At 26.1% G+C, this 25,711-nt stretch overlaps 1 protein-coding gene across 1 annotated transcript; it reads left to right on the top strand.

The window, feature by feature from the left end:
* The first annotated feature begins 6,685 nt into the window (after positions 1-6,685).
* Positions 6,686-24,694, top strand: LOC147068680 (uncharacterized). The gene is made up of 5 exons (XM_085951880.1): positions 6,686-7,277; positions 7,353-8,165; positions 8,271-8,808; positions 9,043-9,667; positions 24,689-24,694. The coding sequence occupies exons 1-5, from the start codon at positions 6,686-6,688 to the stop codon at positions 24,692-24,694; spliced, it is 2,574 nt and encodes an 857-aa protein (XP_085808006.1).
* The last annotated feature ends 1,017 nt before the right edge of the window (positions 24,695-25,711 follow it).

Here is a 25,711-nt window from a genome sequence, read left to right as displayed (position 1 = left end):
ATTTCGTGCATTATCCTTCCAAACATATTTATGGCGTGATTTTTTATATTTGATTGACACACATTTATTTTTAAATTCACTACATTGCACATATTTTTAAATTATTGTATATTCCTCCAAATTTTGTGCGATTATAATATTAATCGTTATTTAAAAGTCGTTCAATATTGTGCAAAAACACTTACAGATGGTTATGGATCTTTTCGAATCTAATATTTTTTTGAAGTAAATAATCCACTTAGATCTCTTGTAAACGAGTATATAACTTGATCCTAACTCTACACTACAAAATTTAACAATTGTTTTTATGGGAAATTCAGGATTTCTGTTCACAGCGTTATCTTGATAATTAAGAAAAACATGGGTCAAAATCTAAAACACGTCATTTGTCGAAATATCTAAATGGATTTTATGAAGAAAAGGGGCAAAAAATAAAATAATTGGCATATAAGATATTGGAAAAGGTAGCTGTTGCCTGATCTAAACATCATTTCGTAGAGGATAACCTAAATTTTTTGCAATTAGACAGTCAAGGATTGATTGGTAAAAAGTCCTGAACTATGAAGATAGAGAATAAATGAATGAAAAAAAATATTACTTAGGTTAAAATAAATTGTTGAAATTATTTTAAAAAGCAGGAAAATGGTCAAAAGACGGTTTTCAATATTCCATAGGGTTTGAATAATGGTGATGAATAAATAAATTTAAAAATACATTAAAAAACTATATTGCACTAAAAATAGATATTTATGGATCGAACTTCTGATTTAATTAATTTATGAAAAAAAAACTTTAACAACAAAGTTGCAACAATGTTTCTATTTATAAATTTTGTTTTAAATTATAATTTAACATAATAAATCTTGTTGATACTGTTTATAATGTTATTCACTTCCAACATACTAGATAAATAAAATTTATATCGCTTACATTCTGTTCTTGCAATGGTTTATACATTACAGCTATGATATAATAAATATAATTTCTATTTATATTTGTCTAATGCATGAATCAAATTTAAGACAAAATTTATGTTTTAAAATATTAATAAAAATAGTTTTACTGTATGTACATTTTTCTTGCTTAAAGGCGGAATGTAAAAAAAATTTGGAATGAAAAATTAAATAACGAGCATTTAAAATTAATTGTAAAGGTCGGAAGAAAACAATAGAACGTAATTTCGCTATATGTGAAAAACTGCAACTCAACATATCCGATCATGCATGTTAAATTTATAAATAAGACAACATCCCTAAATTTATATGTCGAGAAATCTATGAAATAATTTTTTTACGCTCAAGAGTACTCTATATTCTGATTTTATTAAACATAATGGCTTGCTTCATGAGTTATACAAAGAATACATGACATTAAATAAAAATCGATAAATATTCAAAATACGACAAAAAAATATAAAATAATGCAAAAATCGTTGTGCATTGAAATCAATAATAAAATACATGAAGAGGCAAATAAAATAAAGGATTTTATATAAATAAAATATTTACTCCATACAAATAAACCCTCCAGCATAAATTAAAATTGTTCAACCAATCCAAAAAAACAAAAATACAACATAAAATGTGAAAATAAGGCAACTTCGCTGTTTTATTTTATAAAGTACATTAAAAAAAGAGTTTGAGCTAAATAAATACTTAAGATGCAGTGAAAAGATTGAAAAAATATAACAGATATAAATATAGATGTATTTGTGTCCGAAGCAGCCCCAATTCAAGTTTTCATAAGAAAAAAATACTTAGGATATTACGACTGGCTAATCATTTTTCAGACAAAAAACATTCAATTACATCTATGAAAATAATTACTTTCTTGCTCTATTTAAATTCGACCGATTTCACTATCTTTCAGAAGATGTGAAATTGAACAGGCAAAAAATATTATATCAATAAGAAAAAGCTTTTTTTTGTGAATTAACCAAATTAAATCTAAAATACAAAAAAAAAGTTTGTTAGAAACAAATTTAGAAATTGGTGGATAGTTTGCTTTATCTTTAATACAAACTTGCACTTTAAAGGCTTCTTTTTAAATCACTATGCAGTGAAAGAATGGAGAAATTACCTACAAAAAGAATTAATAATAATTTATATAGTATTTATGGGATAAAACAGTTGGCGAAACAAATCGTGTTTATTTTTTTCTTAAAAAATTATATTCATACGTTAAAAATTTGCATTATACTAGTAAATGTGCTAGAGATTATAATAAGAGTAAAAAAATAATTTTATGTAGGGATGCATAACTTTTTTTAAAAAAGATGCTATATACGGGGAAAATTGAGGCCCGAAACCTGCATCAATAAAATATAATAATTTTTATATGAATTCATTTTATTAATATTATAATTAAGTGTTGAAAGATATATTTTTTTTCTATAAAATACTTGGGTTTGCAAGCCCGGTGCGGGAAGCAAAAGAAAGGTGATTATAAACTCCACAATATTGGGGGAATTATCTCGATAATCGTGTCATATAGATACGTTTCAGCTGTCCTTACTCAAAATATATGCAAACATATTCGAAATATTACGTAAACTTAATCTTCTACCACAGATATATAATTACATAGATCATAACAAGTAATAATAAAATGTGTATTTGTTTGTGGTATTTGTTATGAACTTTTATGTTTTCAAATAAAAATTCAAAAATGCCCTCAAGAGCATAAAAATATTAGTTTCATTAATTTATTGTACCCTTGCTTTATTTAATTCACTGTTTTATGGAATAAAGAAGATTCAATATTTGCTCTGTTGTTCCTGTTTTATAAACTTACATTTATGAAGAAAGAATTATTTTAAAAGTTCATTGGGATATACATGTGCTTTTTTTGTCTTCACCGTATGTGCTATTGTTTCTTTCAGTGAATATTTTCTAATTATTAACAAATATTTCTTATATTTGCGTCTTCGATATTGTTAACAGTGGTTCTTGGTACTTGCACAACACTTATATTGTTTCAGATACATTAGATTTATTAAAAAGTGACCTTCTTGAATGGATCTTGCTTTTTAGTTCAGCATCGCTTCTTCAATTTATATTATTATTTTTAATCATTATATTTTGCCGATATTTTGCATTTCTATGGTTATTTTAGATATCTACAAATAGTTATAATCTGAAATGTTGACTTTTAAATTTTATTGTGACTAAAATTTGGATTGATATTGCCTTGCAGCTAGGCATAAGATGAAAATAAATATTGTTTTGGGAATAAGTTGAAATTTTAGAATAATATTATATTATTATAAACTCACGCCCATATTGATTCCTGCATAATTTTAACTTTTATCTTCATGCTAATTTATTATCAAAACCATCACAATTATTTAGCACAATCATATTGTTACAATCACCGAAAACTCATATTGTCAACAGAAGCTTATTTTACATACATAAAAATACAATTAACTCGTAAGTATTCTTTATTCATAGCATTTCAATAAATCCTAAGTTAAAGAGGAAGAAACAAATTAAATATACGAGAAAAAAAATGCAATTTTTAATATCTTAATAAAGGCGCTAATAACGCGAAAGATGTATCAAAAGATAAATTATAGTAGAAAGAACAAAATTTATTTTGGAGAATTACAATTAGCTATGTTCTTATATGCCTTATCATCTAGATATATTAATATTTAATTATTAGACACATTACTCGAGAAATCTGTGTTTTTTATGCGGAAAACGAATAATATATATAATATAATCTTAGAACTATATGCTACCAAAAAAATCGAACTTATTATTCGTAATTCTGTTTAGTCATCTATAAAGAGAGGAAATTCAAATATATAATATATACATTTAGCTGAGTATTTTATAATAAATTAATTTGGCTGAGTATTTTATAATAAAATAATTTTGCATGTTTTTCCTTTAAGACTAGAGTATGGTTTTTAACGTTAAATAATAGTGTTAAGATCTTTAACCATAATATACATTCTCCGATTTCAAGCTAGGATGTAAGAACTCCTTTTTAAACCATCACCGTACTTCTCTTGGTGCGTTTCTTAGTTCAAAAGAATAATTTTATGTATAATTAAGTGCCGTGGCCAAAATTGATAATACTTGAAGATGAATAATAAAAAATCATCTATTCTAATTACCAATTGAGCAAAAATGAAATCGAGGTGCATATGTAGAGGAAAATAAAACCAATGGAAAGGATCCAGAATAACTATATAAAAAGCTATTATGATATTAACTTTCAATAAGCAAGCGAAGAAATATTTTTCATCCCGCCGGTTAAATCATAAAATCCCAGTAACTGGTGTCATTTTATATAGATTCATTGAAAAAACATTTTTCTATATGAATTTTACTGTTTTTTGCCATTCTCTAAAATGAATTTCTTCTATATTTTACGGCCTAATATATAAGAAAAACTTCGATATATTACGTAGATATTCCATTATTTTGAAATAAGATATAATTTTTGATCAACCAATTTTTTTTTATTTTAGATATTTTTGATCATATTTTGCAGTTAAAATTCCTTTATCACTCTTTTCTGATATTTAAATCAGTTTTTTTTTATCCTGACACGGGGTTAACATTTTAATAATTCGACCTATAATCTTCAAATTATACAGTTAGGGCTAGAACTATTCACCCGCAGAGATCTTATTGATTTACTAAACTGGTAATATAGGCTGCTTAGCTTAAGGGATATTGCAAACACTGCTTTGTAGAACTTTAGTAAAGGTTGACTTTCTGCTTTGAGCATACACTTGATTACGGCGCAGAAAAAACTTAAATTGATTCCCAAACGCAATTGCAAGCAATTAAAGTAATATGATTTTTAATGTAGATATTTTTCCGTATCGATGACACAAATAATATTTTCAAACAAAAATCATTTATCTTAGTTTTCATTCTTTTATATGCAAATTTAATGTTGAAAATCTTTTTATAGCTTTATAATATCAGAACTTCTTATTTGAAAATAAATAATGACAGCTGATGTTATATTTAAAATAAGTCAAATAAATAAACAAAATGAATTTTTGGAGGGTATAATGGTTATTTGGATTAAAAAATAAAAACTAAAAATACAAAATATATGTATCTTAGGTGAAATATATCAATAACGGGATAGATATTCAAATAGTAGTAAATAAAAAGGTAAATAATATTATTGGATAGTAAAATATCACGAGATACATACAATACCTGTCTTCGATTATATCCATGAATAGATAATTTATATACAACACCGAAGAAGATGTGTTTGAATACAATGGTACCTTGCACTTTTATTCATTTTAACTATAGAAAAAACATGTTCCCTAAGGCCAATATACATCACAGTAAGTTATTTTTAAATTTAAGCACATGAAAAACCATATGATATTATTAAAAATTTATGCTAAGAGCATGTTTTTTTAGTATGAATATAATACAAAAATTAAGATTTAAATATTTGAATTTTTTTTAGCAGCCTATAAATCAATATTGGAAACTAGATTGTATTTCTAAGAATATTATTTAATCTCTCAACAAAGTATAAAAAAATTGCATGATGTTTCTGAAAGCCATACGAAATAGCTGAATATTTTAATGTAGAGGTTTATCTTAAATTTAGCTAAATACTATAGTTGTGCAACATTTATGACTCTTATTGTATTATGCCTACAAAAACTTACTGACCCTTAAGATTATTTTTTTGATCTAATTTAGCTTATAAAATACACCTGTGTTACAGCTTGCAACCTTTTTTTATCTAATTTCCAAAGAAAATAATGCAGCAATGTTAATAAGTTTAATGACTGCTATATAGTTTGGATAAAAAAACAATGTTTGACTATTTTTATAAACATGCAACCCAATACTTTAATTAATAAACTTTTTGCCTGGTATTTAGCTTACATAAATGTATGCTATACTTTTTTCGCTTCAATTATTGATTCCCCCAATTTTTTTCGAAAATGATTTGCTATTTTGATTTTGAATTAACATGTCAGCAAATTATCTTTATCACATAAACATTTTTTATAATTCATTGAAAACAAATTTTACATAAACCCAGAAATTATATTTTTTTTCAACCTTGATCAATTTACATTTTTACAAATGATAATAAACTATATTTTTGCGAATTTTTGATTTTCAAACAATGATTAGAACATAATTCTTATCGTTTTATGACTATATGTGTATGTGTATATGTTTATTTTTATCGTATACCAGTGATAAAGATGTTTTTATTTTATTTTACTAGAATCAAATCATGCATTTGTTTTATTCTATAATTATTTTTGATTTCGGTGATAAAAATATATTCTTTATCACTAAAATTCCTTGATTAATTTTTTTGGTCTTTGCTTAAATCTTCTTAACACATTTAATAATTTCATTCTGAGATATATTTGGTCCTTGGTATAAATATCCTTGACATATTTCTTAATTTCATTCAAGAGTTATTATTTTTGTCTTTGCTCTAATAACCTTAACATATTTATTAATTTCATTCAAGTGTTATTATTTTGGTTATTGCTTAAATCGCCTTGACATTAAAATCAATAGAATCAACAAACCACTATATAATAAATTAAATCTACCCCTATAAAAAAGGAATGTCCAACAATTTCAACTTTACGAGTACAGAAGAAGAGATTTTATCAAAATGGAAGCAATATTCATGCTTTGATACATCTAACAGACTTATGGAAGAAAGACCGACCTATACATTTTTTGACGGACCACCATTCGCGACAGGATTACCACATTATGGGCATATCCTAGCCTCAACAATTAAAGACACAGTTACCCGATATTTTATTCAACATGGCTACAAAGTTGAGCGACGATTCGGTTGGGATTGTCACGGCCTTCCAGTGGAATATGAAATAGATCAGAAGTATGAAATACGAGGTCGAGAAGATGTTCTTAACAGGGTAGGTATTCGAGAGTATAACAGGTTATGTCGTGATATAGTTTTGAAGTATACGGGAGAATGGGAAGGAATAATTAATCGTCTTGGGCGATGGATTGATTTTGAGAATGGGTATAGAACGATGGATACGTCTTTTATGGAAAGTGTGTGGTATATTTTTAATGAATTTTTTAAAAGAGGGTTAGTTTATCGAGGATATAGGGTTATGCCTTTTAGTACAGCATGTGGAACGCCTTTATCAAATTTTGAGGCCAATCAGAATTATAAGGATGTGAATGAAATATCTATAATTTTGAAATTTAAATTAAGCATTAAGGATGTTGATATCTTATTTAGTGACGGTAAAGAAATTAATGCACAAGGTGAAATTTACAATGGAGATGGTGCATGTAAAAAAGGTGCAAGAAATATTGATTCTAATAATGTATATTGTTTAGTGTGGACAACTACGCCATGGACTCTTCCATCGAACTGTGGACTAGCAATAAATCAAGATTTTACGTATTCGTTGGTAGAATGCGAGCAAGAGTATCTAATAATTCTTTCAGAGAGGGTAGATGAGTATTTCAACACGGCTTTCAACAAGAAAAAAGGGAAAGTTGTATCGAAATTCTTAGGGAAAAATATAATTGACTTGGAATATATCCAACCCTACCCATTTTATGAAAAACTTCGTGTTGATAAGGGGTATTTTAAGATAATTCATGGGGATTTCATAGACAAAGATTCAGGAACGGGAATAGTTCACTGTGCTCCTGGATTTGGAGAAGAAGATTACAATGCATTTGTTAAAAATAATATAATCCAAGAAAACGAAGAAGTTCCATGTCCTGTAAATGATTCTGGAAGTTTCACGGATGAAGTTAGTATTTTTAAAGGAAGATATGTTAAAGATTGTGACAAGGATATAGTAAGCGATTTAAAGACACGTAATCTTCTTTTTAACTCAATGAGTATATTGCATCGATATCCATTTTGTTGGAGAAGCGATACACCATTAATCTACAAGGTTATTCCTAATTGGTTTATTAAAGTTAAAGAGTTTGCCAAAGATTTAATGGAACAGAATGAGAAAATAAATTGGGTGCCTGAAAGTGTCAAGTACAAAAAATTTCACAATTGGTTAGCCGGGGCCAAAGATTGGAGTATTTCGAGAAATAGGTTTTGGGGAACACCTGTCCCGATTTGGGCAGATAAAGATTATAAAAAGTTTTTGTGTGTAGGGAGTATTTCTGAGCTTGAAAAATTGGGTAATACTAAACTCTTCGGGAATCTATGTAATCAATTTGAAAATATTAACGAAAAAGACAACGTTAAAGTAGCTAATAATACACAAAAAATAAAAAATGAAAAAGATAGTATATACAAAAATACTGATATTCATCGAGAATATATCGACAGCATCGAAATAATAAAAGACGGCATAAAATACAAGAGAGTAGATGAAGTTCTAGATTGTTGGTTCGAATCAGGGTCAATGCCATATGCACAAGCCCATTACCCATTCACCAATAAAGAATTGAACATTCCAGCCGATTTTATAGGCGAAGGCGTCGATCAAACAAGAGGATGGTTCTACACATTAACAGTAATCTCTGCGATACTCTTTAAAAGACCCGCATTCCAAAATGTTATCGTAAATGGAATTGTTCTTGCAGAAGATGGTAAAAAAATGAGTAAAAGACTTAAAAATTATCCTGATCCATCAAAAATCATTGAAACGTATGGGAGTGATTGTTTGCGATTTTCTCTTATTTCCAGCCCAGTTGTTGTTGCTGAAAATATGAAGTTTGGGGAAAGCAGGGTTCGAGACGTTTTGAAGGGTTTGATGATACCTTGGTACAATATCCTTAAATTCTTCCTTGATTCTCATAAAATTGAAAAAAACGGGGCAGTAAAGAATACAGATAATACATCTAAAATAATTCTGGAAAAGGTATTCGATGGACAGGCTGTTAAAATTAAAAAATTGGATAGTTTGATCGAAAGCGCCAATGATAGGGTTGAGAAGGCAATTAAAAAGCAAGAATCGAAAATTGATAATATTATCGAGAAAATAGGAAATGATTTTGATAAAATAGATATTAACAGCAAAAACAAAGAAAACATAGATGAATCGTTAAAAGGATCTTTGATGATGGACGAATGGATAATTTATAGATTCAATTTCTTGCTTAATTTCATCGAAAAAGAAATGGAAAACTACCATTTAAACAACATTATGGCACAAGTTCTTACGTTTATCGACGATTTATCGAAATGGTACATAAGAATGAACAGAACAGAAATAAGAAACGGAAGAAACAAAGTTTTAGGACAAATACTTATAAACTTTTCAATAACAATGGCACCTTTCACCCCTTTCTTCTCTGAATATTCATTCCAAGAAATAATTAAAAAATCTGAAAATGAAAATCTATATCTAGACATAAAGAAACACGAAAATATCGAGTTCAACTCGGTTCATTACCAAATATACCCAAAAGGTAGGGAAATAACAGATCATCCATTCGATAAAATAAAAAATATAATAACTGCTTTCAGGTTTCTCAGAGAATCAAATAAAATAAGCTTGAAAACCACTTTAAGAGAAGGATATATAATATCAAATAATCATCAAAACACTCTAAAATTTATTGATATTATAAAAAGTGAATGTAATCTTTTGGAAATTGTGCTAAAAAATGAAAATGATTATGTTTTCGAAGAATCGTGGAAACCAAACTTTTCACAGATCAAAGAATCAGAAAAAGTATCAAAAAAAGATAAAATAACTGCTATACGAATTTTAAAACCTGAAAATGTCCACGAAATCATGAAAAGTGGATATATAATCATAAATAACATCGAAATTAGTAAGGATGAAATACTATACAGCAAAAAAATTAAAGACGTGGATTTCCCTTTCCAATCAGGGGAATACTTTTGCGTTATTTTGAATACAAACCAAGATGAAGAAACCAAAGAAATGAGCGATGCAAGAGAATTAAACGCATTTGTTCAGAAAACAAGAAAAAACTCAGGCATTGTAATGGGTGAAAAACGATTTATTCAGCTCAACAATGAATATCTCGTAAAAGTAGGTAAAAAATATTACCCAAATGACCTTGATTTCTCGGAATCTGGATGTCTTGTCGTCGAAGCCGTTTTCCCGTTTGAAGGTAAGGAATACGATCTTAAAATACTTAAGTAAAAAAGGTTAATATTTTTAAATCTAATTGAGATCAACTACTGTTTTAGAATGTCTTTTTTTCTTATTTCACAATAACAGGTAATTATAAAATGTTTAATAGTATGTTTATAAAAGTTATTCCGAATCAGCTATGATTTTAAAATAGCTATTGTTTATTCTTTTTGTTCAATAGCAAGTATTAATAAAATTTCTTAGGCTTTTTATATAAAAGTTTTATAGCAAATAAACTACTATTTTAGAATAACCTCTTTTTTTATTTAATACCAAGTATTTCAAATATGTTAAGGTGTTAAAAATTTCGAACGAATATAAAGCAACATGCAACCTCTCACACTCACAAGACACTTGAACAGATCTTATTTGAGAGAAGAAAAGTAGTTGAGGAAGAAGATCAGGGTAAGGTTCCAAAAGATGCATCAATGAGTTGTGCAATATTCTCAATCGACTGAACTTGTCTAAATAGATAAAATTAATAAAAAAAACAAAACCCATAAATATATAAAGCCAAAATAAATGTCCTTGAAATTTTTTATAGTATATTTATAAAAGTTACTGGAAATCGATAACTATTCTAGAATTGCTATTTTTTATTTTTTTTTATAATAACAAGTATTTATAAAAGTTCTTGGTGTGTGTCTATAAAAGTTATTTTAAATCATACTCCAGCATTCACAATAACTATTTTGAATCTTCTTCATATAATACTAAGTATGTTCATAATTTAAAAACAATTTTTTAAAAAATGCCATTAAAATTAATCATAATCATACTCCAGGATGTGATTAAATCATGTTCCCACTTTTTATCGACATAAAACATTCCTTAAGTTCATAAACAATAAAATTATCATTTTTTCTTGTAATGTGAATGTATAAAATCAAGCAGAAATCATATTACAGCCTTCAGAATAACCATTTATCAGGCCTTCCTATTTTATTTAAAAATTTTTTGCATTAACGATACGAAATTCTTTATTTCTTATATAGGTAATGCATGAAAATCATATTATAGGCATTAAAATAAACTCTTTCTCTTCTTTATTTGATACATACACTTCTAAATTTCATAATTAAATTTCTTAGTAGCCTTTTTCGCAAGTAAATACCGTTTAAAGGGTATGGCAGAAGTGTGTATATTAGATAAAAATAATCTAATAAGCCTGTAGATAGAACAGCTAGCTAAATATCCATCAAGTAATAGAATAAATACAGACAAGTACATTTCGACAAGTTCAAACATAATAGACAAGAATTTACATAATATTATTTCTCAACAATAGAAGTATATACTTTACACAAGGTATAATAACTCTACACTTATCTAAGTATCTTCAATGCAACAGAAATATTGAAACGTATTTACCAACCCTGATATAGAAGGCGTAATAAATTAAGAAACAACTTCAATTTCACAAAATAAAAGGAACTTTTCTCATGTAATTTTATATGCCTAAATGATATTTATTGTCAAAATGATAGCACTTATATATGCGTTGAATTAGAGGCAAAAAATGGAAATATCTTGTGTTATATTTAAAATCCTGCTTATAGGTATTATATTGATCAGTCAACAAGTCACCGATTCGAGAAATATCTCTATCATACAATATTTGCTGTGATTACTTGCACTTCCGTTTGTAATAGAATTAAGTGGTTTCAGCACGCCGATCAGTGTATGCTTAAAGCTGAAGGTTTTCTTATACTGTGGGTCTGCTTATCAGTGTTTTCTGTATTCCTTGCAGCTAGGCGGCACTGATTACCAGCTTCGTAATCTACTAATATCTTTGAGCTAGATGATTCAAACCTTAAATCTTTTTAATAAAGGCGCTAGGTCAAACGTTTACACTACATACCTAAAGCGACATTAATATAGAGAAAACCCAAGGGTTTATTTAGTCTTCACTGTGCCCTCTATTACTTGTCGACTTTTTTAAATTACGGATTTTAAAAAAGATATGAAATGAATAATTATTTTTGATGGGGCTTTGCACGAAGCACCTTTAAAAGAAGAGAACACGCTATGTTGTAATTTAGTAAAAATCATGGTATACTACCTTTATGAAAAATTAAGATACAACTAGAAGAATTGCCAAGAAGTTAAACTTAGTTTTGAGTCAAAAAATTAAAAGAATTATATTTGTTCATTGAAAGAAACTAGAAATATATTTGTGATGATGTTATCTAGTGATAATGATAAAGAATTATAAAAGAACTTTAAATCCCAAGAAAAACAATTTGTGTAACTAAAAAGAGAATTAGAAGAGAAATCTTGATAATATTCTGTGATTGAAAAATAAAATCTTCGATCTAAACATGATCTTCGAAGATGATGAAAGTAAATTGCGCGTCGTCAAGAAGAAAAGATGGCATATGGTCAATGATGTGTAGGTTTTGGGAAAAGTTGATAAATGAAGAAGATCGACCCATCTCTTTGATTTAAGCATAGAAAAGAATAAACTAATTTCATTTATATATTGATGCTCAATATTCACAAGTATGTGCAAGAGTCATAATAATTTGACTGCATCTGATTAAACTCATATTTGTGAGTTTGTATGCATTATTGCTGTGTAAACTAACACTATTTTGGACAAAGATATGTTTTCATATAGTTGATACCAATAAGTTGCCGTAAACGCTCAAATATTGGATTATATTAGATTTAGGTAATTATTTTCAGAATGAAAACATGAAAATTTATGAATATTCTAGATAAAATATAAATTAAAAATAAATTATATTTAATAAGTGGGTATACAAGAAATAATGGAAAACGAATTCGCGGAGATCAAAGTAAATACAAGAATTAAAACAGACACCAAGTTATCGAATGAAAGACCTGATATTTTTGTATATGACAAAAAGAAGAACTGCATCACTCTGATCGAAATTTGGCGTCACAAGCTTTGACAATATAAACATAGTTGAAAACGAAAAATTGTGAAAATATGACCTGCTATCATCCGAACTGTCATTAATATACAAATGCAAGACAAAAATTATCCCATATGTTATAACATGGGACGGTGTGGTGACACGATATCATAGAAGGTACCTGAAGGAACTAGATGTCACGAACCAGGTTGAGGCATATATTCGAACCTTGGGATTGAGAAAAACCCTTGAATTAATAAGTCTCGAAAGAAGGAGGGGTATTGAAGAAGACTTTGGAGAGGAGAAGATAGCCGAAAGTATAAATACGCATTGCGTACAGAGAATCAAGCAAGCTGTGCCTGAGAACAAAAACTAAAATTACGACTATTTATTTACTCCATAAATAAAAAATACCGGTTGAAATTATTTTCATTGTAATTTATTGTTTATTTTTCAAATTGTGGATTGAAATTCAGATATTATTAAACTTTCTCTATTATAACAATATTTCTTAAATTATTGTATTGAAAAACAATATTGATGCTGATGTATCGTAAAAAACTCATTTAAAATTAAAAACCACTGTGAAAATTAAACCGAAAATATCTTATAGACAAAAACCAAGTTTATTTATAAAAATTTACATAATTTATAAAAAAAGAAACTCGATATATATTGTATTATTAACCATATAGAATATAAAATATATATGGCGAATAGATAATACGCCATTGAATTGAATTATCTAAATTTTTTCTTTTTGATATAGAAGTACGGTTCTTCACTGAAAATTTTACTATAATAAGTTTTATCAAAAAAATGAACAAGTAGCAATGAATGCATTTATTAAAGAAATTTAAATCTTAAAACTTTGTTAGATTTAAATAGTAACATACGCAGTAAATATAATGTGCTTTCGCATAATTACACTTTTTGGTTTGAAAAATATGCATTAAACCCCGAAAAAGCGATGCATTATATTATGTTAATTAATAAAATTGTGATTGTCAAACTGGCCGCATATAAATAAGAAAAGAAAGAAATCAGCGACAAAACTTAAGTTTTTTTCTTTAAAAACATGAAAAATATTATTTATTTCGCTAAAGCCCTCACTTAAACATCTATTTTGATATTCCATTTCGTTATTCTTGGGTTAATTTGCTTTTTACTAATCAAATCTTATTCAAGTAATCTTTCAAATTATCTTTAGACCATACTTCTTTCACCATAATCATATTTAAAATCTTCCACAATGCATCTTCTTCTCTTAAGACACATTAGTTCAAGTGTCTTCATCAATCCTATGTATGTGAATTTTCTTCCGTTTTAGTTGGAAGTCCACACTCCTTAATAATCAACTTAAAATATTTTGTAACCGCCCCATCCTAAGTTATGACACATGGCAATATTTGAGTTCTTAATTTGTAAATAATTGTAAGTTCATCTGCTTATTAATCTTATTTTCAATATTTTCAGATTATTAATACTCTTTATTCACATTTCTATAACAGATCAAGTGTTCTTTTGATATTTTATAATCATGATTGCCTTATATGGACTATATTCGAAAATAGTTTTAGATGTACATTTTCTAAAATAAAAAATTATCTATAGTTTGTGTAAAAACAGCAATCAATAATTTCCACTCAAAGATTAAAAAATGATTTATCAATTTAAATATTGGTTAATGCGCTAAAAATGTTTAATCTTTCACTTTTCTTCGTGTCTTTGTTATAAAAAATATCTATGAAGGTTTTTTATACTACTTGACCTTCTATTAAAAAAACAGGCTACATTTTTTTTATCAATATGCCAATAATACTTGAAATATTTTTTTGGCTTACATATTGCAAAAATTAAAAAGAAAAAAAATGAAATAATATCAGGAAAGAAATTTCGAAAAACTATTGTGCTTCGTTACTAATATCCAAAAATAAAAATCAATGCCTTCTATAGGTATTTAAGTATTATAACTCAGAAACTATAAAATAAGTATGATATGTTTACAGCAGATATAGTATATTTTTTGATAACATTTTTTGTTTATATAAACACTGCCTAAGGCCGATTTTTTATTTTAGAGCTAGACATCAATAATTAATATTATGGTTTTTTTTTCTATAATTTTTTACGGATTGGTTTTTCAAAATTTTAAAAAAATCCACCTAATCAAAATAATTTTTTGCTCTGAAGTTACAAAAAGACTTTAAAAAATAATTAAAAACTGAAAAAGATTACTTAAATATATGAGTGTCTTCTTCGTCAATATGAGGTCGTGGCTTTTAAAAAAATTCTATTATATTTAAAATTAGGTCTATTTAGTTTTATTAAGAAAGATAATGGATTATTTAACATATATTTTTGCCGGATCATTGTGCTATAAATTATATAATTCTTTGATTTTACAAGGTTTAATATTTTTGTCCTAAATAAAAAACATAATTCTTTCAAATAGGGCTTATGTTGTCGCTTATTGAATATAAAATTGTTTTTGTCAAATATTTACTTTTCACTATAAACTGACAAAAAAAGCTATTTTTAAAACTGTAGATTCCGTTAAAAAGAGAAAATAACGATAAAAGCCTTATTTTTTGCCTTTTAAAATATAATATGATAAAAAAACAGAAAAAATATCATATACTGCCAACTTTTTCACTTGTATGTAAGCCAAATAAAAATTATATAAAATTGGTCGGAATAAATTTCAGAATTTACGCAAAAAAATATATTTTAAGCAGATAAATGTATTTTAGTGATTTATATATGATCATGTAGAATCTCGCACCTTATTATGTCATCTTATATTATATTCTTTATATTTACATGTTTTTTGGTATTTTTAAGTCATTTTATAATGATCAGATTGATTTTTTTATCAACATTGTATACCAAAAAGCCTAAATATGATAAAAAAACATTGCAAGCTTTCTTTTTTTATTTGAATTCATGATTTTCTCGGTTTCTCACAAATTCATCAAATCATTACATTTATATGATTATAATTTAGCATTTCTAAGCAGTTTTATTATTTTCTTTCATCAAGATTTTATTGACCAAAAAGGTATTCTATGCTGCTAAGGGAATGCTCATAAAATAAAAGGGCTGTTTTCTTCTATATTTTAACGCCTTTTAGGTGAAAAAAAGATTATAATAAAGCACATATGATTTTAGAATGAACGAACGTCAAAGTATAGGTCTAATCTGTTTTGTGGATAAAATAGTATAATTTAAATATAAAACAGCTTTGAACTAGATATTTTATTACATTCGTCGTTATGCGGTAAATTATGAATAATAAATTCTGATTATATAATTTTATAAAAAAAACAATCATAATTCATTCTATAAGGTCATGAACTTTGAAAAAAATATATAAATAATATTATCAAAGGCACTAAAGATTGTTTAATTAAAAGTTTAAAAGGTTTTATATATAATCCAAGAAAATATAGCTTTATTTGGAAATAATCAATACACCTTATATTATAAAGTTTATAAGACCATGTTGTATTTTTACGTGGTAAAAACAGAAAAAAACTAATTAACTTCCATATACAAAGTAAAATATTTCCAAGACAAATCAGATCGTGAGAATCATTTCTGATAATACTTTATTGTGGTCTATAAAGTCTTCGGACGTTCAGAAAGTAAATTATATATTTTTATTATTACCTTTTGACATTGTCTTTATTTCATATTTGTTTCTTTCAAATATAGACACTGTTTTTTACTTTTTTTTTATAGATTTGACGCAAAAATTATTGTTTTTTTATGAATTAGACAAAAAAATAACGTATGGAGGGCCCTGAATTATAATTTCTAATGTTAAATAACCGAAAATTTTATATTTCAATTGTATTATAGCACATGAAAATGAATTTTTATTAGAGATCTATTTTTAGGAAACTTACAAAAAATATTCCTTAAAAAAAATAATTATGTCGTATTCTCTGTATTGAATATTCTTTTTAGCACTATTTTGAATGGTTAAGAATTTCGCAGACGATACTATCGGTAATATATTTTTAATCAATCTAAATTCTAAAATAAAGTAAAATTATGATTTTTTCTAAATAATTTTTTAACAATTGATAAAATGCACTAGTTCTTGGCTATTTTCTGTGGATATTGTATTAAATGTTTTTTTACTTTTACATAATTATAGATTCATTAAAAACATAGCTTTTGATGAATTATATATGTGGTTTTTGAAATATTTTGAGAAAAATTTGATCACAGGAATCTAATCGTCTAAATTTATAAATATATGAACAAAACGGACTAAATTTAGATTAATTTTTTCAGAAATAGTATACTTTTATGCAGCCCCTTCTCTTTTTTTAAAATATAAATGATAAATTATTATTTGTCTTATAAATTAGTTTACTTAAATTTATAGTACAGGTATGATAGAAATCATTCGTGATATTTTTTTAGGAGTCTTTGCGGTTCTAAATTATACAATTCCTTAGTTTCTTCATATTTTTTCTATTTTCACAAAATCAAAATTATTTATTTAATATAAAAAGTGATAAAAATCTATTGTTCAAATTAAATTTCCATACTTTATTTGAATATCAGCAAAATTTATATAACTTAGATACGTAGCTTTTTATTATTTGAATTTTCAATTTTAGGAAGTCTGTAATTTTATTTTAAATACTGCTCAACTTTTCCAATGATGCAACGTTTCAAAAATATACATAATAACTCTTTTAGCTGAAATAGTAATTTAATCCCTTCATATTTCACAAATCATAATATCTTTGTGACTGAAAAGTTTAAGCCCAAATCCAAAGAGTTCAAAACCATATAGTAGTAAAAATTTAGACACGTATATGAAAATTAGGAAGATCTGGGATTCAATAGTATTTAAATGTATATGGATTCTATTGGTAACTTAAGCAGCGAGCTTAAGTAATTCTAGTTAATATTCGTATTAAATAGTAAATTCGTTTCTGTTTATTTTTTGACAATTTAAAAAAAATATTAAATCATTTATTTGTTTTGACGCTTATTTACTGTTTTATTTATAAAAAATATAATAAAAAAATAAATTTTTGCTCAAAATTATTTTTTCGAAATAGAGATGGCATCGCAATGTTAGTTTATCCAAAGTTAAGAAAATCTAATATTAAAATTTGCGCGCTATTATCTGATGATTTCATAATAATTTTATGGATACAACTAAATTAAATGTTATCCTCAGCATACAATAACTATATTTTTGTAATTTTTTCGCATTATTGTATATTTTATACCATAAAAACACAATAAATGTTATATTTATGTTATATCGAGCTTCATTTATCCATATTACATGGATTATAAATAAGTTATTTGGGGTTCTGTGTTTTTGCGCATATCGATACAGACATAATTGTCGCTTAAAACTAGCTTGTTCAATATTTTTTTGGGAATTTTGCCGCTGAATGAACGTATATAAATATACGAATCATGGCCTTGTAAAGACCGATGCTTGTATTTTTTTTCTAGACATATTTATTATACTATTAAATACAGAAATTTATCATTGAAAAAATTCGGGGACTTTATAACAGGGTTTATCAAATAGTTGTTATATGTTATAATATTGTTCTTTTAAAATATACCTATATTATAACTCCACACTCCAGCCTTGATAACTAAAAACACTATATTAAATTAAATTAATATATGCATTTTTTAAATTATAATTACTGCATAATCCAATTACTATTGTTTATATAATAGAATTTCGTGTGTAATTAATGTAAATATTATGGTTAAATTTTATTTGATGTACTGATATTATCATACTTTATATCATATGAAGATTTTTTTTTAATTATAATATATTTAAACATTTTCAATTATATTATCTACTACGACTATTTTCATCTAAAGAATTTTGTATGTGTTAAGAGTAACATTATAACATCAAAAGCTTTTTTTTACGGAATTTTTCTACAAATAAATTTTTTTTACTGAATAGTAGATTAATATATTTTTGGTTATTTTTGTGTACATTAGTGATCTCGATTTCTAACTTTTCTGTAATCTAATTTTATTATAATTTATGGTAACATACAACCCCTCAGATTCACAATATTTTATATATCAATCTATATTTTTCATATTTTAAATATGTTTGAATGTATGATTAGCACATTTTATCTTTATTTTGTGTAAATGAATATTTTTCAAGTATATTCCACATTTTCTAAATGACAATTAAAAATAAAATAAAAACAAGTAATTAACCATAATTGGAATCAATAAATGGTTAATTGAATTTGAAATCAAACGATTTTAGCTTCTGGAGTATTTTATCATAATTAAAATCAAGAAATAACATTTTAAGTTAGTCTTCCTGTATGCATCTATGCTTTACTGTCATTTCACAATTCTTCAAATTATTTTTTTAAAATGCATCTAATGTTTTCAAAACCATTGGCTCTATTTAATAGAAATATATTCCACGTTCTAATTTTTCTTTTAGAAAAATCACATATTGACCATAAATTTTAAAAAAATTTACATGTGACATTTTGCCCGGTGAATAAAAAATAATTCAGCAAAAAACTTTGCGTATTTACAATTTTCTTTGTTTTTACATGAAAAAATATATTTTTAACCTTAATAGATCATATGTCATAACTTGAGATGGGGTGGTTACAAAATGCCGTAAATCGTATATTATGGCGTTAGGAGTGACAACTGAAGCGGGATCATACGCACAAACAATAAAATCGAGGAAGAAACTTGAATTACTAAGTATTGAGAGAAGAAGATGGAAAGAGGAAGATTGTAACGATGATGAGGTAGAAAATTTATCTGCCAAATTAGTTCTAAAGAGCAATACTAAGTTTTGCTTGAACAACTATAAAAAGCTAAAAATCAATTAACCCATAAATAATAAAAAATAAATTAACCACAACGTCTAATTTGCAATGAAAATTTAAAACTTCATTTTTTAGCGTTAGCTATTTCATCGATCAAAAAAAATGGAAACATATAAGAATGTATTTTGTTAAAAGGTTTTTTCAAACATATTATATACAACTGTATATAAAGTAAACGCATGTCAGATGAGTTTCTCAAATGTAGATTATCTGCCATATATGTTCTATAAATTATTATTATCTTTTCGGATATTAATTTCTAGTATTTAACTTATTTTTTATTTATGGAGTAAATAAATAGTCGTAATTTTAGTTTTTGTTCTCAGGCACAGCTTGCTTGATTCTCTGTACGCACAGCGTATTTATACTTTCGGCTATCTTCTCCCTTCCAAAGTCTTCTTCAATACCCCTCCTTCTTTCGAGACTACTTAATTCAAGGGTTTTTCTCAATCCCAAGGTTTGAATATATGCCTCAACCTAGTTCGTGACATCCAGTTCCTTCAGGTACCTTCTATGATATCGTGTCACCACACCGTCCCATGTTATAACATATGGGATAATCTTTGTCTTGCATTTGTATATTAATGACAGTTCGGATGAAAGCAGGTCATATTTTCTCAATTTTTCTTTTTCAACTTATTTATATTGTCAATACTTGCCACGCCAATTTCTATCAGAGTGATGAATTTCTTTTTTTCATATACAAAAGTAATTTCAATATATATTTACCCTTTAGAATGAGCATTAACCTTACTTTTGGTAGGGTAAATTAAGAGTGATGAGGCGCAATATTCTTTCGAAATAAAGAAGTTTAGAGAACAGCCGATATGGCAGAATTGAGCAAAAAGCTGGATTTTACATTTTAACTTATTATAAAAAAACAAACTACATATGATAATAATCGCCTAAATCTAAACCGAAAATGAAGGACATAAATATTTATTTAAATTTAACAAATATTTCTTTGTTTGAATTTGGTCTAAATGTAAATTACAATTAACTATAAGTTGAAATAGTTTACGATATTTATGTAAATAAACTTGGTATATTCGCAAAAAGGCATTATACGTCAAAATTAATGGTCAATTTATGTTTATAGATAAATTAATCAAAGAAATTTATTTTAAATTAAAATTGTTACTCCTTATAATAATAATGATTAACAACATGAATTCACGCCTGATATTTCGGTTCTTAATCATAAACATTGCAGTAATACCATTCGCCTCATCTCTTTTATCGCTGATCGCATACAATTTTATGTGCCCGAATGTATTGCAGATAGTTCCAAAGATTTTACCTACGAAGATCCTCGATCCTACGATAGGGCATATTTATAAAACAACATTTTCAGCTAGAGTAATAAGAAAGAAAGGTGAACGTATATTTTTAAATTTGGATGTACCAGAAACACAAAAAAATATGAAGAAACTTGGATTTTTCGTACGATATGATGTAAAAAATCAAAGAAATTATTTACACTTTAGCATGATTTTCAAAGATGATTTTTTTATATTGATTGATACTTTAATAACTTATTTATTTGTTAAACTAAGATTGTGCAGTTCAAACCAATCACTTGTCAAATATATTAAATTATATGGAGTAGAAGATACGATCGATATGGAATTTTATATCGAGGAAGATATTCAGATCACCTCAATTACTATTGACCAGATCCCAGAATGTTGGTGGGTTCGCCAATGGGCTTATAATCACAAGATTGTTTCCAAAATCATTGGATTTTGTTTTTTTTCAACGTTTATATTTTTCATAAATGTATATTTAACTTTTATTTTTAATGGACGAGTTAGAGTTTTTCCTCAAAAAAGCAACAGCGAAGAACATCAAGAGGATTCATTGTTATCGGGTGACGATGATTGGTAAGTTAAATATATTTTTGTTCATAGAAGAACCGAATATTTCATCTTTATGTTTTTATAAAAATATTGTAAGTATACAGGCATGAATTTTCAGCTTCTTTTTTATTAAAAAATGACGAAAAAATGAATGCTGGTTTCTATTCTCTTTATAAAAAAGTACATATGCTTTGACCGATTTTATCTATTTATTAAAATATTATACCTTATTAAACAATAATAATCCCTAGTTCAATTTTTAATTCGGCTTTTTGGTTTTTCAATGGAGAAAAAGAAAATTTATACATCGACTGTTTGATAGGTTTTTTCACGTTCATTTATATACAAATATTTTTGCATATTTTTTGATAATTGTTTTTGTAACTAGATTCCTAGTTGTGAATTATTTTTAAAAATGAATACATATTCAAAATAACACTATATATTATTCTATCGTTATATTAATCAAAGAATTTTTTTCAATATAGAAGCATCACAAACTGATAGATTTCTGTGTTTAAAGGAATAAATATATATCTGTAATATACGCCCAATAAATATATTATATTAATCTTATATTTATCATAGTAGATTTTGCATAAATGTAAATAACTTTTTATAAATTCGACTAATATAATTATTATTTGCTAGTAATACTTTTTACTCGGTATTTAGATATTTTAAATATCTAAAAACGATAAATAAAAAGTGGATTGTTTATCCTGATATATAATTGTGTTTAATAAAAGTCATTATTTTCTTTCTTATGTGCGTTTTTAAAGCAAAGAAAATAGATGCTAGAAGTATATGTATTTGCAAACTGCACGAATTTAATAAAAATCGTATAATTTTCTAAACCGATAAACGCCTAAAGCGAAATTAAAATTATTATCGATGAAACATTATGATGAACTGAACAGTAAATAATAAACTCTATTTATATAAAACATGTGAAATATTTTGAAGCATAAAAACGACAATGACGTCAAAAAACATATACTCGGCTGTATATTCCATTCGAAAACTCTGATAAACCGTTTTTTTCATTTATAATACAGTTCAATATTGAGAAAAGAAAGAGACAAATCGATAAAAAGTCAAGTTTGAATTCTAAAATTTAATTTTTATTTTACAGGCATTATAAAATTTATGACCGTATTCTTATCTTTTTTTTGCCATGAATTTTATTGGGCCGCGACAATATTATATGTATATTTTTTCTTATATGAATTTGCTTCTTAAGTTATAAAAATTTAATCTGTTTATTTCTAATAGTTATAGCATTATTTTCTTCATAAATTATTTAAAAATCGACTGTTTTAGTGATATTTTTATTGTGATTGGTGTTTTCTTTACAATATTATTTATATTTTCATTTGTTATTTCGTGAAACATTACCTCCTTTTTTCTTAAAAATTCTTTTTATCTTGATTTTGGATAGAAATGGTATTTTATTTAGATATAATAATTCTATGTTCTCATAATTTTTGTCGTGGTTTGAAAATCCTTTGTTTCTTTTTTTTGAAGATTTGGTGATCAAATTGCTTAACAAGTCTTTTTCTTACGATTTCATTATTTTAAATTATAGTTACTGTTATAATTTTTTACTTTTAAGATAAATTATATGAACTCTTCGTTTTAATAATTTCTTTCGTTATTTTTAGACTTATCGAGGCACTCCACACGCTTGAAGCGTCAAAGAATTAAATCATAAAGCTTTCGAATTTATAAATTTATCAAAGAAATCAATTTTTTCTGTATTTAACATTATTTATGGGTTTAGGTGTTGATTTTTATCTCATAGAGTCAAATTGAATTGTACTATTGTATTTAAAATATATATAATAAATGTGACTTTTATCTTGGGTGTTTTAGGGTTGATAAATATATAAAGAAATATCATGATGTCATAAAAAATATTATTCTTGCTGTTTAAAAACAACTATTCATGCCATTTTTTGTTGACTTGGAAGAAACAAAACATACATAGGAAAGTTATGGTTGAAAATCATATACTGTATTATATAAACAATTTAGAAGCAGAATACAGGCAATTTAAATTTTATCTACTGTGTATATTTCTGACGTGACAATCATTCGTTACAATACAAATTTTTATATAATGATTTTATTTCAGTTCAAATAAATCGCAGCCAAATAAAAGATGCCTGCATCTATATTTTCCTAAGTATTTTAAAAATTCTTATTGTTCAAAATTATGATTCATAATTTTAAAAATTTAATGAATTATAAAGTTCAATATACATCTTTTTGATTATGGATAGATTTTTATAACTAACAACCGAGCTCTTTGAACAACGAAGAATTTGTTTTTGTGATATTTGTGTTACTTTTTTATGTTTTTATTGAATTGAAATAACCAGAGTAATTAATTGATTTATTTATTCCTTACTTCGATTTTTATTCTCATGGTTTGGGAATTATGAACCACGAATTCTTTATTTTTCGTCAGCAACATGATGTCATCCCAATTGAAATAGTATTTAAGGCATTAGTTTTAGTCGGTATTGAAATTAGCTAGAATTTAGATTTTATTTCAATCTTCAGAGGCAATTTTTTGGTCTTATTATTTTTGACGTTTATTTGAAAAACATTTAAAAATTTATTTATTTATTGGTAAATTTTATTTTTGTCAATTTTATCAATTTATAGACGTTTTCAGTCTATTAGGAATATTCCACAATTTCTTGATACATCTTTTGACACCTTCCCCTGGCCTATATTCATTAACTGCTCTTCTTCCTTCAAATGCGATGAGTTAATTGTCTTGCGAAGTGAGAGATCTTGCATGTATGCTTCTAATTCGTCTGGGATTTTAAACTCCTTGATTCTGATAAATGAAGTATTTAGATCTCAGCGCGTTTTTTTATATTATCATAAAAAGACCTTTTAAAAAGCCAAATAACCCCGAATTCATCAAATATGGCGAATTTGATTTTTTAGGTGTAGATTTGGAATCAAATTTACTATTCCCCTTATAAGAAAACAGGTTTAAAATTTACCACTAAAAATTATCGAAAAAATATTAAGATTTTCAGAGAATTAAAGCTATCCAACAGCGATCGATGCGAGAGATTGAACGATTCTCTCATAACGCAGACACATTTGTTATTAATATATTTTAACTGATTCAAATAACATGTGCAGTGTGCTGTGTGTAGTAAAAAATGTGTGTTGATAAATATAAAAAATCAATAAATAAATACGCTTGACAGTTCACTTCCCAAAATTGCCCTCTTTTATAAAATTTGTTTTTTAGGATTCTTCATTTATATAAGGCATTGATAAAGCATAAAAAATACTTTAAAAGTGCTTATAAATTTTGGAATTCATGCAAGACTTTTGACTTGATCGATTCATATATTCTGGTTAGTAAGAATGCAAATACAAAAGTAGTAAATATTTACAAAAAAAATGCACCACAATAAAATTTATGCGAAATCTACTGTATGATCGAGTAACATTATATTTTTATCGATCTAACTATGTTTTATAAAAGATGCTGATCGTATCGAAAACGATACTCTAGAAATGTTCTTAATTTATATGCATGGGAAAACACAGGAAATTAAAGATGGCCTTTTAAATTAATTCTTTTTTTCAAAAATTCTTATACAATAGCTCCAATCATAGACTCTCAAGCTAGTCTAGACAGTATAATTTACTATGATGAAAATGACCTCTATCATAAATAATGACTTAAATTATACTCACGGTACCGTATGTCACACATACATATTTTTAAATTGTCTAAAAGAAAAAAAATAGAGTCTTTGTAATATTTTATAGAAAATTAACGCTCGTAATCAAAAGAAAAAGCAGGAAAAATATTTATAAGAGAATATAGTTCCTTCTCTTTTCTTTTATCTCAATAATATCCGTAACTACTTGTTCAATACACAAATTTAAAAATGCCTTTTTTCATATTAAATTATTATTTAATATTTTGTTTTTACTTAATTTTAC

This window comes from Rhyacophila brunnea, unplaced genomic scaffold (assembly GCF_057557595.1).
Source record: "Rhyacophila brunnea isolate RB1 unplaced genomic scaffold, BYU_Rbru_1.0 scaffold_28, whole genome shotgun sequence".
Classification (NCBI taxonomy): domain Eukaryota; kingdom Metazoa; phylum Arthropoda; class Insecta; order Trichoptera; family Rhyacophilidae; genus Rhyacophila; species Rhyacophila brunnea.
This window is presented reverse-complemented; position numbering and strand designations above follow the sequence as displayed.